This window comes from Orcinus orca, chromosome 5 (genome assembly GCF_937001465.1).
Source record: "Orcinus orca chromosome 5, mOrcOrc1.1, whole genome shotgun sequence".
Taxonomy (NCBI): domain Eukaryota; kingdom Metazoa; phylum Chordata; class Mammalia; order Artiodactyla; family Delphinidae; genus Orcinus; species Orcinus orca.
The window spans coordinates 70,319,286-70,333,994 of NC_064563.1; the positions used below are offsets into that span (position 1 = coordinate 70,319,286).

The following is a 14,709-nucleotide window of genomic DNA, read 5'->3' on the forward strand; positions in this document are numbered from 1 at the left end:
ACTGAGTTGTCAGAGGCAGGAATCCTGAATAATTTGACTTTATAATGATAGTGCTTAGTACTTGGCATTCCCTTAGGAAAAGTATGTTAAGAGAATTTTGAAGGAATTCTCTGAAATTTATTTCTCAATAATTTCATCTATGGGTCATGTAATGTTTTTTTTTTCTTTTTTTGCCTTTACTAGGAGGTCCAGGCATTTCAAAGAACGCACATATTAGTGATTAATATCGATACTTATAAGAATGTCTTTTACTTAGAAAAGGCTAGAGGCTGTGTTTATATTTGTTTTGCAGTGCTTTTGTTTCACTATTTAGCAGTAAGCCTCCACTCTGAAAAACGTCTTTGCTTATTAGATAATACAATCACTATTTTAAAATCCAAATGACTATAGTGATAGAGCTGGAAGGCTTGGAAATAACAATATTGGAATCCAGCGAGGCCTTGAAGTGGAGCCAAAACACGGCCAACTCAGCATACCTAGTCTCAGGGCTCTGCTGGCTTTCAGGGCTGGTACTGCACACAGCATTGCTCAGTTATCTTTTCTGAGCCTCAATTTCCTCATCCATAAAATAGGATGATATATCACACAGGGCTGTTGTATAAGCATTTGAGATGACATATGTGAAAGCAGGCACTTATACAAGGAACTGTTATTATGTCACAATGAATATACTGCTGATACTATTCATATTTCTACTTCTGAAGAAATAAAAAACAAAATAATATATCACATCCCCTGCCAGCCCCCCCTCACCCCCCACTTACAAATTTTCAATTGTGTTTTATTGCCCAGACACAATTTTAGAAGCTGCTTATTTAAAAATGATTTGGACACAATTATTAATTTTTCCTAGGATGTGTTGAGTCCTAAGCACTCCTGGGAGAGAGAGATTGAAAGGGATCTCTTCATCCCAGTGAGAAAGTGCTAAACAACTACTACCTACGAGACTTGAACCCTGAAGAAAGTCCTGAGCTGTATTTTCCTGGGTGTGAGAGACAACTGGGAAGAACTTGACTTTTTACCACTATGTATTCCACAGAGGTTGAGTATTTCCCACTGGAGGTGGGGACAGTGGGGAGAGTTCTCTAGCCAAATAAGGTCCAGAAACACTGGAAGAGATGATCTCCTGGGGGTCTTTATTCAGAAGGAATACCAGGAATCCAAGATCAGCAATATATGAGATTAGAATCTAAAAGAAAAGAGCCTTTTCCAAACTTCAGAAACAGTATAGCAAGCAAATAGGAAGGAGTATTTGTAGAATAAAAGGTATACTATACGTATTGTTTCTTAAAATCTGTGAAATACTGACAAGGTAAGTACTTTGAAATTAGGCCTCTGCTTGAAATGTAAGTGCTAAAGGTAGACTCTCAATTACTGGCTCTGATTTACAGAGGACAGACTTGGCTTTCTTGCTGCCCTTGTTTATATGAAAAGGGAAGCCAGAAGATTTTAGGGCCAAACAATAATAAATTGTGTCCATTCCCTGAGGGTTCACCCTAAGGCTGGAAGCAGGAATTATCAGATTTTCTCTAGTAGTTGTTGATTTAAATTAAAACAGCCACCACCATTAATATTTCATACGTTTCTAGCACTTTCTCTATAGAAAGCAATGTTTGGTTGGAAAAGAATACGTAGAATTTAGAGTCAGGTAGTACCAAATTTGGGGCTCAAGTTCTCTCTTAATTGCAAACCTGCAAAAACAAATTGTAGATAATTTTCCTATCTCGTCTTCAATGTTGTCACCTGAACTGGCATAGTCCCCTCCCTCAGAGGCAGGTTGGGGGATCTAGAGTCCCTTTGTTGCCATGGCTTGAAAGTAGTTAAGCTCTATTTAGCATGAAATGCAAGCTATCTCATCCTAATTCTAACAAAGACCGTGAGGTAGCATTGCAAGCCCATTTTACAGAAGGGGGTCTCAAGTTCAGACAGGTTCACAAGCTCACCTCATTAAATCTGTCTCCAACCACAATGCCACTGCCACACCCTATATCCCTTCACTATCTCTGGCCACAATAATTTTATTTTCTTATATGAATATTTCTGTAAAATTTTCTTGAAAGTTGATAGCATATATGAGCAATTTGAAGTTTAATTATACTAGCAAATCACTCCTCCAATGTTTATATCTGCATACACTCCCCCCAATATAGTGTGCTTTATAGAACTGATGATCATTTGTGTCTGTCTTTCACCCTCACTAGACTCCAGTCCTTTCAAAGGCAAAGACTGTGTCAAAAACGACTTTGTGTTCCTCCCTGATGCTTGCAGAGGGTACACAAAATAGGCACTGTAAGAACGTGTGCATAAACTAATAAGCAAAACAAATGTGAATGATCAAGAACTTCTTTAACCCTCACACTAACTCAACAGGGCATGCATTATTTGCAGTTTAGAGGAGGCCCTGAGATTACTGTTTAGGACAAATGAGTGAATCTAGGATGGGCTCTTACCCTGGCTTTATCCTAATTAACCCTGCCCGATCTTTTTGGGTGCCAGTTTCTTTACCTCACAATGAGTAGATTGAGGTAATGATCCTGCAGATGCAGATGAAAGATAATTAGAGAGAAAAGGCCAAATAGCTGGCAATCAACGATTTCACATATGTTTAGAAGGCATTTCATGCCCTAGCCGTAACACAAGTAATTAATACCCTCCTTAGCTGTTGAAATGTTGCTGGTAACAATAATGAAACTTTTGTACAAGGATTTGTTCTTCACAGGATTTTCACATCCAAGAACTCATTTGGTATAGTGAAGGTAACGGGTGAATGAATATGCAGCTTCAAGTCTTGTTGAACTGATTCTTGTAAACTATTCATGAAAGGAGAAACTCTTGGTCAACAATTTTAAGAGCGCGTAAGATCAAGGCAGTGCATTCCCAATGTCGGCTCTTCCCATTTGCCATGGGGGATAGCATCACTGATATTTCTAAACCTTTAACAGTCTTTTTATTTTTAATACTTTGAAGATACTGGGGTGTAATATCGGAAGTGGTCAAAGTTATAATATAGGCAAAGGAAAATATACCAAATTCCCTCTAACTTACATAGCACCAGCTATTTACATCTGGCCTCTGGTCTTTCTTCTTTCTTTACGTACTTTAGATTCTTGGTTGATCACCTCAAGTGTTCTTTCACCTGACATTTGGTTCCCCTTGCGTTGCTTTAATTCAGGCACATCTGCCTATTTAACACCAATCCAGTGTTTACCGCTGCTGATTTACCTCCTCATTTGACATCTGGTGGTTTGCAGTGCAGGGGTGGTCTGGTGGGGTGGGGCAGGGGGGTTACTCAACCTCCTTAACTGGAACACAAGGCCCTTCACTTTGTGGACCCCACGTACCCAATAATATTCATCTCTTTTCTTATCTCAAACTTTATACATAGGAGTTCCTTATGCCACCTGGCTTCTTCCTCACCTGAATGTAAAAAAACTTCAACGTTTATGGTTCCTCTCCTTTAGCTGAATAAATCCTAGTCTGTGCTGATGCCTCTCCTCTGGAATTCTTCCTCTCTGGCCACGAGGGAGTCCCCTTTGTGCTCTGATTGTGCACTTTCTACAGTTGCTTTATCTTTAATTACTAGGGTGCCTATATCTCTTACTTGACCGTAAGCTCTGTAAGGAAAGAGACTCAGTTTCTGCATCTTCTTTTTATAAATCTACAACTGGCACATAGTGACTGCTTAGCAATTGTTGAATGAAACAGAGTCCTGTTCTTTGTAAACATGGATTCCTAAGCCTGACAGATGGCTCATCTATATAAGGCAAGTGAATAAAGTAGTGCCCCCAAGGTCAGACACTGAGTAGCTGATAAAACCAATATTAAACCCAGGCCTCCTAATGGCCCCATCCAGTGCTTTTTCCTCTACAGTGCAAACACTACCTGATTGCCTTGGTTGATGTCTAGGTTGCACTTAAAGGACTCTGTGTTTTCTGCCTTTCAGAGTGGACAAACAGGATCCATGGGGCCTCCGGCTGTCCCTTCCTCATTCCGCCCTGAAGATGAGCTCGAGCATCTGACCAAGAAGATGCTGTATGACATGGAAAATCCACCCGCCGATGAATACTTTGGTGAGTGGGGTCTAGGGCTGAGTTCTGAAGTAAATGTTGTGTTCTGTTTTCCTTAATTAGTAATTAGGAATAGTACCGGCTCCACTGGTAAAAGCTTTGAGTCTGCATGTGTTGGAGCTGGTATGCATGTACACACACACCTGAGTGTTCTGGAAATTGCTTTGTGAGACTGCTGTAAATGTGATGTCTGTTTAGCTTGGACTAAAATTTCAGGGGCAATGCAGAGTTTCTTGAATACAAATTTGATTTTAAAAGTTATTTTTTGACAATTTATTAGCTTCTTATTAGGCAGAAATCGGGTTTCTGTGTGTGTTCAGGTCTCTCACTGATCTAAATGTTCATTTACAAAATGTGGAATCGGGTAGTATCTAAACTTGGTGCTTTCAATCCTTTCCCTATTTAGGAAAAGTTGTTCCCTTTATATTTTTTTTAACTTCTCTCTCCAAACCTGTGAATAATTATCAGTGGTTAATCCATCCATTCCATTTTTGTAATGTGAATTTATGAATTATACACCAAGTATGAGGTGTTAAAGATACATAACCTATCCTCAGGGAGGTTGGAATTATTTAGAAAAGTTAAGAAAAACAAACAATTGCTAATCTAGGTAGAAAGTTATGAGGCATAAGAGAGGCTTACAAAATGTGAAAGCTCTATTCATCGAGAACATCGGGAATGCTTTTGAGAAGAATTGGTGGTTCTTGAACCTGGACTCAAAGCAGTGCCTTTCAGATTTTCTGTTTTCTCCCTAATCTGTTGGAGACCAATATTTCCATAGAGTACAATTAAAATTAGTTACTAAGAAAATGAAATAAACAGAATACAAAATGGAAGAATGAGTTTTACCATTATTAGATTTAACAGGAATAAATTACTCTATTAAATTGCTATCATATTTTCTAAATACTGTCTGTGTCTGTACTTGTCTCATCGCAGAGTGTCTTAGTCAGATAGGAATCTGTAGATCATTCTGAGTAGCACTGCTTTTCAGGCATCTGGAGAGAGGATATTACATTTGGGGAGCAGTGGAAGCAAAGGCATAGAGGTGGAAAAATTGCACGGGACTTCTACTTCTTCATATACTTCCTATTTTCATGTCTTCCCACTTGCTTCCTATTTGGGAATATGTAATGACAGGTAAAGTGAGGGCACAAAGCCACATCATAAATGGACTGGGTTAAAATATGAAAAACGTGACATTTCTTTGTATGCAGGAGACAGTGTAGCTTAGCTAAAAGAGCACAGTAGTGGGGATAAAGAGTTCTGGTTCTAGTTCCTTTTCTGCCTTTTACCAGCTAAGCAATATTGGCCCGTTCCTCAACTGCCTCAACCCCATTTCCCACCTCGGTGAATCACAGGTGTGAAGCAAATGTGCTTTAGCATTTCTTTCATAGTAAGTTCTCTGTAGAAACAGCATTAATGCAGAGAAGTACATAAAGCTAAAAGTTAAATGTAAGTTGCTAGAGATTAGCACAAATGCATAGAGAATAGTTAAAAGAAGTCTCTAGTTATATTAAAATATACTAAAAGTTTATCACGCTCTCGTCATTGACATGGGAGAAGGGCTTATATTGGAGCCTAAGGTAACTTTTTAAAAAAGCTTATTAAGAGTGAAAACTAAGGCCTCTGTATTAAGGTATACCAAGCACAAAAAGCTAACATACCAAATATATATGCTTCAATTTTCACAGCAACAAAATAGATAGCAGTAAAAAACATTGAACATAGGTACTAACTGTGTTAATGAGTATATATTAATCGCTCTGGGAGATCAATTAAATATTATCTTTGCCTTCAAGAACTGTCCTAGCTCTACTACTCACTAGCTTAGACAACTTGAACAAATTGCTTATTCTCTACATTTTTTTGTTTTGCTTTATCTATAATGTGGAAATAATGGCTAGTTTATACTTTTATAGTGAGTACTGAATGAAATATTTATAGAAAGCACTTAGCCAAGTTCTTGGCATGTAGAATATGCTCAATAATCAAAGTTATCCCATGCTTTACTAAAGAAAACAAGATATGCCCATTAAAAAGCCATTAATAATACGTGATTTAAACTTAAGTTCCTAGCAAAAATAGAACATATGTCACCAATTGGTAAATAATCATTGCCAAATGAGTGTTACAAACCATGAGAGAGAATGTGGAATAATGATAAGTTTTATTAAGTGCTTACAATATGGCAGCACTGTTACACAGTATGTACTTCATTAAGAATGAACTCATTTCATCCTTACAGAAAAAAATATAACCCTGTGAAGTAAATGCTATTATTATTTCCAGATTAGGAAATCAAGGCACAGAAATGTTAAGTAATCTGCCCAATACCAACAGCTAATAAGTTGCAGGACTGGATTAGAATCCAAACTCCAGGTCTATACATATTTTTTTTTCTTCTAAAACTTTTCCCACAGCTTTATTGAAGTAAACAAAGTCACATAATGAATGTATACAATTAGGTGGGTTTGGATGTATGTGTACGCTTATATGCCGTCACCACAGCCCAGGTAACAAACATACCCTTCACTTCCAGAGTTTAGTCTGGACATTTAGGAAGGGTCTTACGGAGGAGATCAGCTTTGGACAGATGGAAAATAAGAGAAGGGCATTCTCTTCTAGGTAGATAGAATAAATAAAATAGAAATTGAGGCCAAGATTATGTAAGGAAAATTACTTTATATGGCAGATATCCACCAAGGGCCTGTTATGTGCAGGCTACTGTGCTAGGTAGGTGTTGGAGACATGTGGAGCTAGGGAGACGTGGGCCTTCCCTTTAAAGGAGCTTATAGTCTTATATAAGAGAGGATGTGTACAACGTTGTGGTGTTTAATCCTAACACAAGGCAGAAAGCGACAAGTAACTTATTTGAAGTTCAGCCAAAGTACTTTGAGAACTGAGAAGAAAGGAGAGAGAACATTATGAGGCAGGAATGGAAAAGTGTTTGTGAAGTGGATAGCCTTTTTAAAATTACGGTAATAGAGAGTTGGAAGTGCGATGATAGTAGAGAAGTGATGTCATTTCTGAGGAGCAGAATTTTAACATAATAGGCAGTAAAATCATTGGAGTGAGGCACCCATGTGGGAAGGAACAAATTTTGGGAAATAAGGTGGGAGAGGTAGGCTGGGACCAATGGCCTAAAGACTAAGGACTTTATCTTACACAATGAGTGCTGCACGTTGAGATCAAAGGTTATGGGAACTGTTTCATGAAATGTGGTTAAGAATGTGGGTTCCAAAGCCAGTATGCCTTGGTTTGAATGCCAGCTCTACCTCTCACTGGCTAGATAAAAGCAGGAAGCAAAGGATGAGTTAACAGAACTATGGTTTACTGTTCTACTCAAACATTAAACATTTCCCGAACATGTTTTCCATGCCTGCTGCTGTGTGCAAGGGACACCAAGCAGAGTCTCTGCCCTCAGGGCATTCACAAGTTCTGGGAAGGACAGGAGAGAGGCAGGCATGTAAGGAATGTCAGTGCAGCAAGGGGTGCAGCACTGTGTTGGGTCTGCCTGAGACACTAGGTGAGCATAGAAGACAGAGTTAAGTCTGAAGATGAGAGAAGGACGGCTACATAATAATGTGTTTGCAACAGAAGGGCCTGACCCAAGGGAGATGAAGAAGAGTCATCTCTTGTTCTCTATCAGAATTTTACCTGAGTTCCATTCTGGGCTGGAAATAGCATTGCTAATCACCACCTTCAAAGAACTTTTCACTCTTGTGTTAACATGCCCAGCCCCAACTCAACCCCCTCACTTTTTCTATCACTTTGCCTATTTAATGCTGGAATTTTCATTGACACTATAACTGATTTGCTGAAGGTCATTAAATGCTTTCATGTCGAAGATCTCCTACTAGATTATGAGCTGCACCAGTGAGTGAGAGGGAACAAAATGTAAATAAATGGTGTCAATGGAATAGATTCCCCTGTGGTCATGTTCATTTTTTTCTGTGCAGCCCCCATTTTCTTTTTCCTTGAGTGGAATAATTCATGAGTATATTTTTGTTTTGTTTTGTTTTTCATTATGGAGTTTCCCATTACTCTTAGCAGTTTCTCTTTGTTTGAAGAAAACAAAGAATTTTGTTTTCTTTGGCATGGCATGCTTCAAAGTAGGGGAGGAATATCAAAATGTCACCTCACAGGTGACTTAAGTCAAAGGAGAAAAGATACCTTCAAAAATAGAGAGTTTGGAAACTTTCTTAATCCAAGTGATGAAACTTAGCATCACCAAAATGGGACAGACTGACATGTGCCAGCTGATATGATGTAGTAGAAAGTACACAACATCACCTGTGTGACATAGTCTTGCTGAAATACTTAATCTGAAATCCAACCATTAGGAAGTAGACAAATCCAAATGATGTGCCATTTTTCAAGACAATTGTCCTGAATTCTTTAAAAATGTCAAGATTAAAGAAAATGAAAAAAGACATGCCAGTCAAATGCAAGGCATGCATCTTGATTGAATCTGGATCAAAAAAACAAAGTATTGGGGCTTCCCTGGTGGCGCAGTAGTTGAGAGTCCGCCCGCCGATGCAGGGGACGCGGGTTCGTGACCCGGTCCGGGAAGATCCCACGTGCCGCGGAGCGGCTGGGCCCGTGAGCCATGGCCGCTGAGCCTGCGCGTCCGGAGCCTGTGCTCCGCAACGGGAGAGGCCACAACAGTGAGAGGCCCGCGTACCGCAAAAAAAAAAAAAACAAAAAAAAACAAAGTATTTAGGGCAAGTTTAGAGAATTTTAAATATGAACTATATATTAGATAATACATCATTGTTAATTTTGTGGGTATGGTAATGGCATTGTGGTTATATAAGATAATATCCTTGTTTTTAGGAGCAAAATGTTGAAGTATTTAGGGTAAAGTGTCATTATGTCAGCAACTTATTTTGAAACAAGATAGTTAGATGTAGAGATATTATGAGGAGGGCAGAATAGCTTCAGATTATAACTATGAGAGATACTATAACTGCACAGCTACAAAGGATACCCTTTCTCCCCCCAGGAGTATTGAAGCCTATCACACATGAATTATCTTTTATTTTTGTACATGCCGCATGGCATACGGGATCTTAGTTCTCCAACCAAGGATCGAACCTGCGCCCCCTGCAGTGGAAGCGCCAAGCCCTAACCACTGGACCGCCAGGGAAGCCCCACAAATGAATCATCTTAACACTCCCTTCTTGGGCGGGAGAAGTAGAGAGTCATTCCTTTATCTTGTAAACTTGACTGTTTTAAAATTTCCCTTTCTTGTGTATCTGTTTCTTTATTTTCTACTGGACACATGCCCTTTCTATTGTTGGTGAGATGATAACCATTGTGGTGGAGATGATGAAAGCTATATTTACTTAAAGGTCTACAAGTTTAAAAAGCCCACTCCCAGTCATGGTCTGACTCATATATCTGGCCATGAAGTTTTCATTTCTCTGATGAGGAAACAGAGATTCAGAGAGACTTAATGAGTTGTTCAAGTCACACAGCTATAAGTTTTAGGATTTCGACTTATTCTTCAGACCGCAAGTCCATTCTGATTCATTACCGTTACAAAAAGGCATAAACTGTTCCTGTAGGTGGCTATTCCTGCCTCATGTCATCCTTTACCTCCTGAAGTCATGATCTTTAAGTAAGAGACCAACTGTTCTGAGGGCGTCTGTAGCCCAGACTTCAATGTCACTGGCAATATACTTTGACTATCTTTAACTCCTGAATTAACTGATGTGACACTAAGCATAGGCTTTTTGCCATGGCTCAGATACATACTCTAGGGAGATAACCCACCTAATACCTCTCTATCAGCCATGTTAGCTGACTGTTGACCTTAAGGGAAAGCAAATCACTAAAAATCACTAAAAGCTATAGTGATTGTTTCCTCAAGTCATTTCTTGATAAAATATTACAAGCTGGAACCTTCAATTGAGTCTCAGCTGATTTTTTTTTTAATGATTTCTTCTGAAAATGTGCTAGTTTTAGTGCTTCCATGCCCTTCCTTTTACATCTTCATCAAAAATTGTATCTGTTGCATTACAGTATTAGCTAAATGCCATAGCAGATGAATCATAGTAGAGCAGTATGATAAGTCCAGATCTTTGAAGGGAAGATAGCCTCTCATGTTGTGAACATTTTTCACCTACTTGGACTTGAATTTTGGCTGTAGCAGATTCCTAAGTGTCTTTCCATTAGCAAGGGTGTACTTGAGTGGGCCTAGAATGCTGTGCTATAGGGGGAAGAGAGGAAATATAGAAGAAAGTTGAAGGTAAGGAGAAATTCTCATCTAATTCAGTTAACCAGGCAGTAGATCTTTAGTTCACATCATTTGCAAGGCTACAGGCCTTGGTTCAAGTGCTTGTATCTTGGAGCAACCTGTTTCCCTGGGCAACTAGAAAACTATGTTTCTACTAGAGGAAATTCTCAGTGCCAGGGGTAGATACATAGAAAGAACAAGGGGTGATGAACTATAAATTACTATAATTTAGGGTAAAGTTCAGAACTTAAAATAGGAGAGGGAGGATTTTTAAATTAGCTATTAAAATTAATGGGGGAGAAAGTTTTCGTTGCTAGAAAATTAGGGAGCTTACAGGGCTAGTGGCCAGCATTTGGAGCTTATATTTTTCAGATAGTTTTGAGGGAGAAATGTAAAGGAAAGTTGAGTTTGTCTCTAGATATCCTTGAGCCATGTGTGTGAATTTATGCAGGTGTTCTCCATGTTGGTTGGTATACCCAGAGCCTCTAAGTTTTGTGTTTTCATTCATTTTGAAAGACAAAGCATGTTTTGTAGGTGAGAACCATGTCTCAGCCTGTGGCCATGGCATGATTCTCTCCAAACTAATGGTGTTCTGGCTGTACAGACCCTAAGGCAGAAGGCAACAATCTTGGAATACAGTATCTCTGGAAATGAACAATGTAATATATCTGAGGATGGACTAAAAATATCTACCAGCTTATTTTAAAGCAGGAAGCTGTAATTATCTTGGCAGTGTTTACACGGTGTTGTCTTATTCCTTCTTCCAAAAAAAAACCTGAAGTGTGTGAGTCTTAATATTGTTTAGTGAGCCATTTGAAGAATCCCTATGCCTTTAGAACAGCACTAGGTAAATTCTCTTCACAGAACTTGGCATTTATCTAAGAATTTTTTTGTTTATCTCTTGAGCATTGTTAGTGAGGCATATTGAGAGTTTTTGCATAAAGCCAGGAGTTGGTTCTAGGGGAAGTAGGCTTTATTGCTTCAAAGGACAGGAGGACAGGGTGGAAGATATGAGGCAGTGGGGGCCCGGCATGTGTCAAGCCCTAAGAGAAGAAAGGCATGGAGGGGAATGTGCTACGAGTACTTTACTGATAAAACGACCTCACCATACTTGGTACTCTGTATCTTCTCAACTGAGAGCAAGATGGAGGTCCAAAGGATGTTCGTGAGTAGAAGCAGAGTGCCCCAGACAATGGGGAAGATGGTTTATTTCTTTTCTATTTTAGTAAGACCAAAGGATAAGTGAACATGTCTAGAGGACTTGGACTAAGAGGCTTAGGAAACTGGAAACCACTATTTGAGCTACAGTTGAAGGAGTGGAGAAAAGAAAGCCTGGAGCCCTGAAAGCTATTGGAGAACTGCCATGTCAAAAAGGTACTAGACTTAATATGTGTTATTCCAAAGTTAGCTACAAAGGCAAGTGAGGGGAAGCTGGCAAATTGACATTTGGTATAATGAATTAACATGTTTAACAGACAGAAGAAATTTCTTGGAAGAGCGTAGGCCAAAGCCCAGTAACCCCTCGTTGGGGAAGTGGTGAAAGGTACTCAAGCATTCAATGGACTATGAGATTAGATTTCAAAAATACTTGTCCAACTCTGATATTCAGTGACTTAGGCATCTCAACTTGCGTGGGAATCAAGCTCTTGCATCTAACGTCTAGTGCTAACCCCAGCTTATCATTATTATTACATGATTACAACTAACATTTATATAGTGCTTTGTAAAGCACTTTTATACTTGTTATGTAATTTAATTTAAACTAGACAGCAGCCCTGCAAAGCAGACAGTGTGTTTATTTCCATTTGGCATATGAAGAAACGGGATCTGTGTGATTAAGGGACTCCCCATTCCTCAGAGCCCTCTGCCACCCCAGCTACTCATAGATCCCATTAGCATCAGAATTACACAGGGGCCCAGGCCTACTGATCCCAGATCCTGTTCTCTTTCCACCCCATCATGCTCTCTTAGCACCATGTTGCTGGATTGGTCATAGACTATGAGGTAAATCAGTGAACATACTCTGTGTTTTAGCTTCTTCATCGGTACGAGGAACAATGTGATTGCTTTGAAAAGATTTTAGAGGGTTTCAACTGGTAAGTGCTAAGTAATTTGTATTTCATTGTTTTTATTATTTTGTGTCAAGGAAATGGTTTCCAAAGTGCTCCTGTCAATTACAAACTAGAAAGTGATTCCAAGTGGGAGCTGCCTTTAGTACAGATGGAACCTGAAACCGTAAGGATCTTATTTTCACAGAAAAATAACCTAATTAATTAAAAACCCCAAAACCACAATGGAAGAATAAGTAGAAAATAAGTGGTTTAGAGAAAAGGTGGTATTGATTTGGCAAAAAAATGGATTTCTTGGTTTTGTTTCTCTAGCTTTTTGTTTAAGGTCTCTGTGGGTCATGGGAATAGAATGTTTTCTATTAATGAGACATATTTGATGTATTTACTTTTGTGGTAGTGATTTCTGGTAAAATGTTTGCTTGGGGCAATATATGGTCACAGCACTAAATAAATAATAATCCTAAGCATTTTATGTGTTCTGTCTCAGCACACGTTAATTTTTAATTAATTTGGCTACATAGTGTGTTTTTAAGCATTGATTTGGAAACCTAGACTTGTAGTATCATAAAGAATAATTTAATCTTAGAAACTATCTAGGACAACCTTTCATGTTCCAGAAAACTAAAGCCCAAATGACTCGTTCAAGGTCATACAGCTGGGAGTGATTTGAACTCTATGGCCAAAATTTCCTTTCTGAACAAAGAATAGAAATTAGTCTCTGATGGTAAGAAGAGGAATGTCAGGGCTGTTCACAAAGGTGAGGGAGTGGGTTGGGCCTGCTGTTTTTGTGAACCCAGACGTGGTGACACCTTATTCAAATCTGAGTTAAGAACACATTGCCCTTAAAAATGATAAAATGATAAAAACTTGTTAGAACCTTTGTACATATACTGTCCTTATCTCCTTGATTTTCAAATATAAATGAACTGAAGAGATTGTCAATATCCTCTTTTCTCATACTCATCAAGTTACTTACTTGTAGTATTTATTGTTTACCTCACTAGTATATAAGTCTGCTTGAAGGTAGTTTTTGTTTAGTGCACTGCTGTGTCCCCATTTTTGGTCCTAGATCAATGCCTGGCACATAGGAGATATTTAATGTTTAATTAATTAATAAACCCATGAATAAAAATTGTGAGCAGACATTCCATACTCCTTGTGGCAGGACATGGTATAAACTACAGAGGGAAAATACTTCATTTATTTAACACCTTATGGAATCTTAAAATGTTACAGCTAGAGGGAATCTTAAAGACTATCTAGGAAAATCCTCTCATTTTTAGATATTGTGAAAATAAGGGAGTTTTCTAGGTTCACAAACTAATTAGTGACAGAGCCATGGATTGTAACTCAGACTTTCTCATTCCTTTTTTAAATCACTTAAAGGCACTAGAGAATGTTTAAGGTAGAACGACACATGGTTGCTACGATCATTGAACTTCAGTCAAAATTAGGTTGATACCCTTGGACTTGATCTCTTTTCCCTGTGTTTTCTTTGAAAATTAAAGATTGAAATTCGTCAATGGATAGGTTACATAGTTAGGATTTTCTTTTTTAAGTTCTAAATCACAGTTTCTCCCTTCAGGGATTCCTTTGTTGTCCTTGGTTCCCAAGACAATCTCTTACCTCCTCAATTTTCTTCTGTTCTAATCTAATTGGGTCAGATGGGCAGGGCATCACACTGAAAAAAAAAATCCTTTCTCCATGTTTACATGTTTTTTCCCTAGCAACCAGTTATAAAAGATCATTCTCTTATATTACCACCCCTTCAAGGCTGGGAAGACTCACCCAGGATTGGTGTTTCATACATACAGCAGATACTCACTCATTCTCTTGCATTGGGATCACCATTCTCTTTATCAAAGAATGAAAAAAAAAGTATAAAAGAGATCTTTACTTTATAATCAAGCATCCTTTACCTAATAACTGTGGAAATAAGCTTGATGTCCTGAGAGAGAAAGAGCTGGCGGGGCACACAATGTGTATGGCAAAAGAAAGTTTCAACTTGTAGGTTGTCTGTGGTTGTGTACTGAGACATGCAGAGCTGAGACCCGAACCTACAAGTGCTAATTATGCATTTTCTGATCTTAAACACACAAATACAGATAACTGTGAACTCAACTCCCTTTCCTTTTCAAACCACGCTCCTTTCCCCCAACCTGAACTTTCCCCACAACTTTCTCTAAAACCAGATAATCATCTCCTTCCAGACTTTGAAGTGACATTAGAATTGTCAGAAGGCATAATTAATTGACTGTCAGCAAAGCCAGTGTTTGAACATCTGCAGAGTTCTACTTGGTAGGCATCTGTTGTACTTTCAATTGAACGG

At 38.7% G+C, this 14,709-nt stretch overlaps 1 protein-coding gene across 5 annotated transcripts in view; it reads left to right on the forward strand.

Annotated features, from left to right (window-relative positions):
* The window catches only part of LPP (LIM domain containing preferred translocation partner in lipoma), a 694,580-nt gene that overhangs the window by 517,013 nt on the left and 162,858 nt on the right, over positions 1-14,709 (forward strand). For all 5 annotated transcript variants that reach the window (XM_049710229.1, XM_049710230.1, XM_004278484.3 and 2 more), the window contains one exon: positions 3,944-4,070. In XM_049710229.1, coding sequence (XP_049566186.1) covers positions 3,944-4,070 — 127 coding nt within the window. The remainder of the gene's footprint in view (positions 1-3,943; positions 4,071-14,709) is intronic.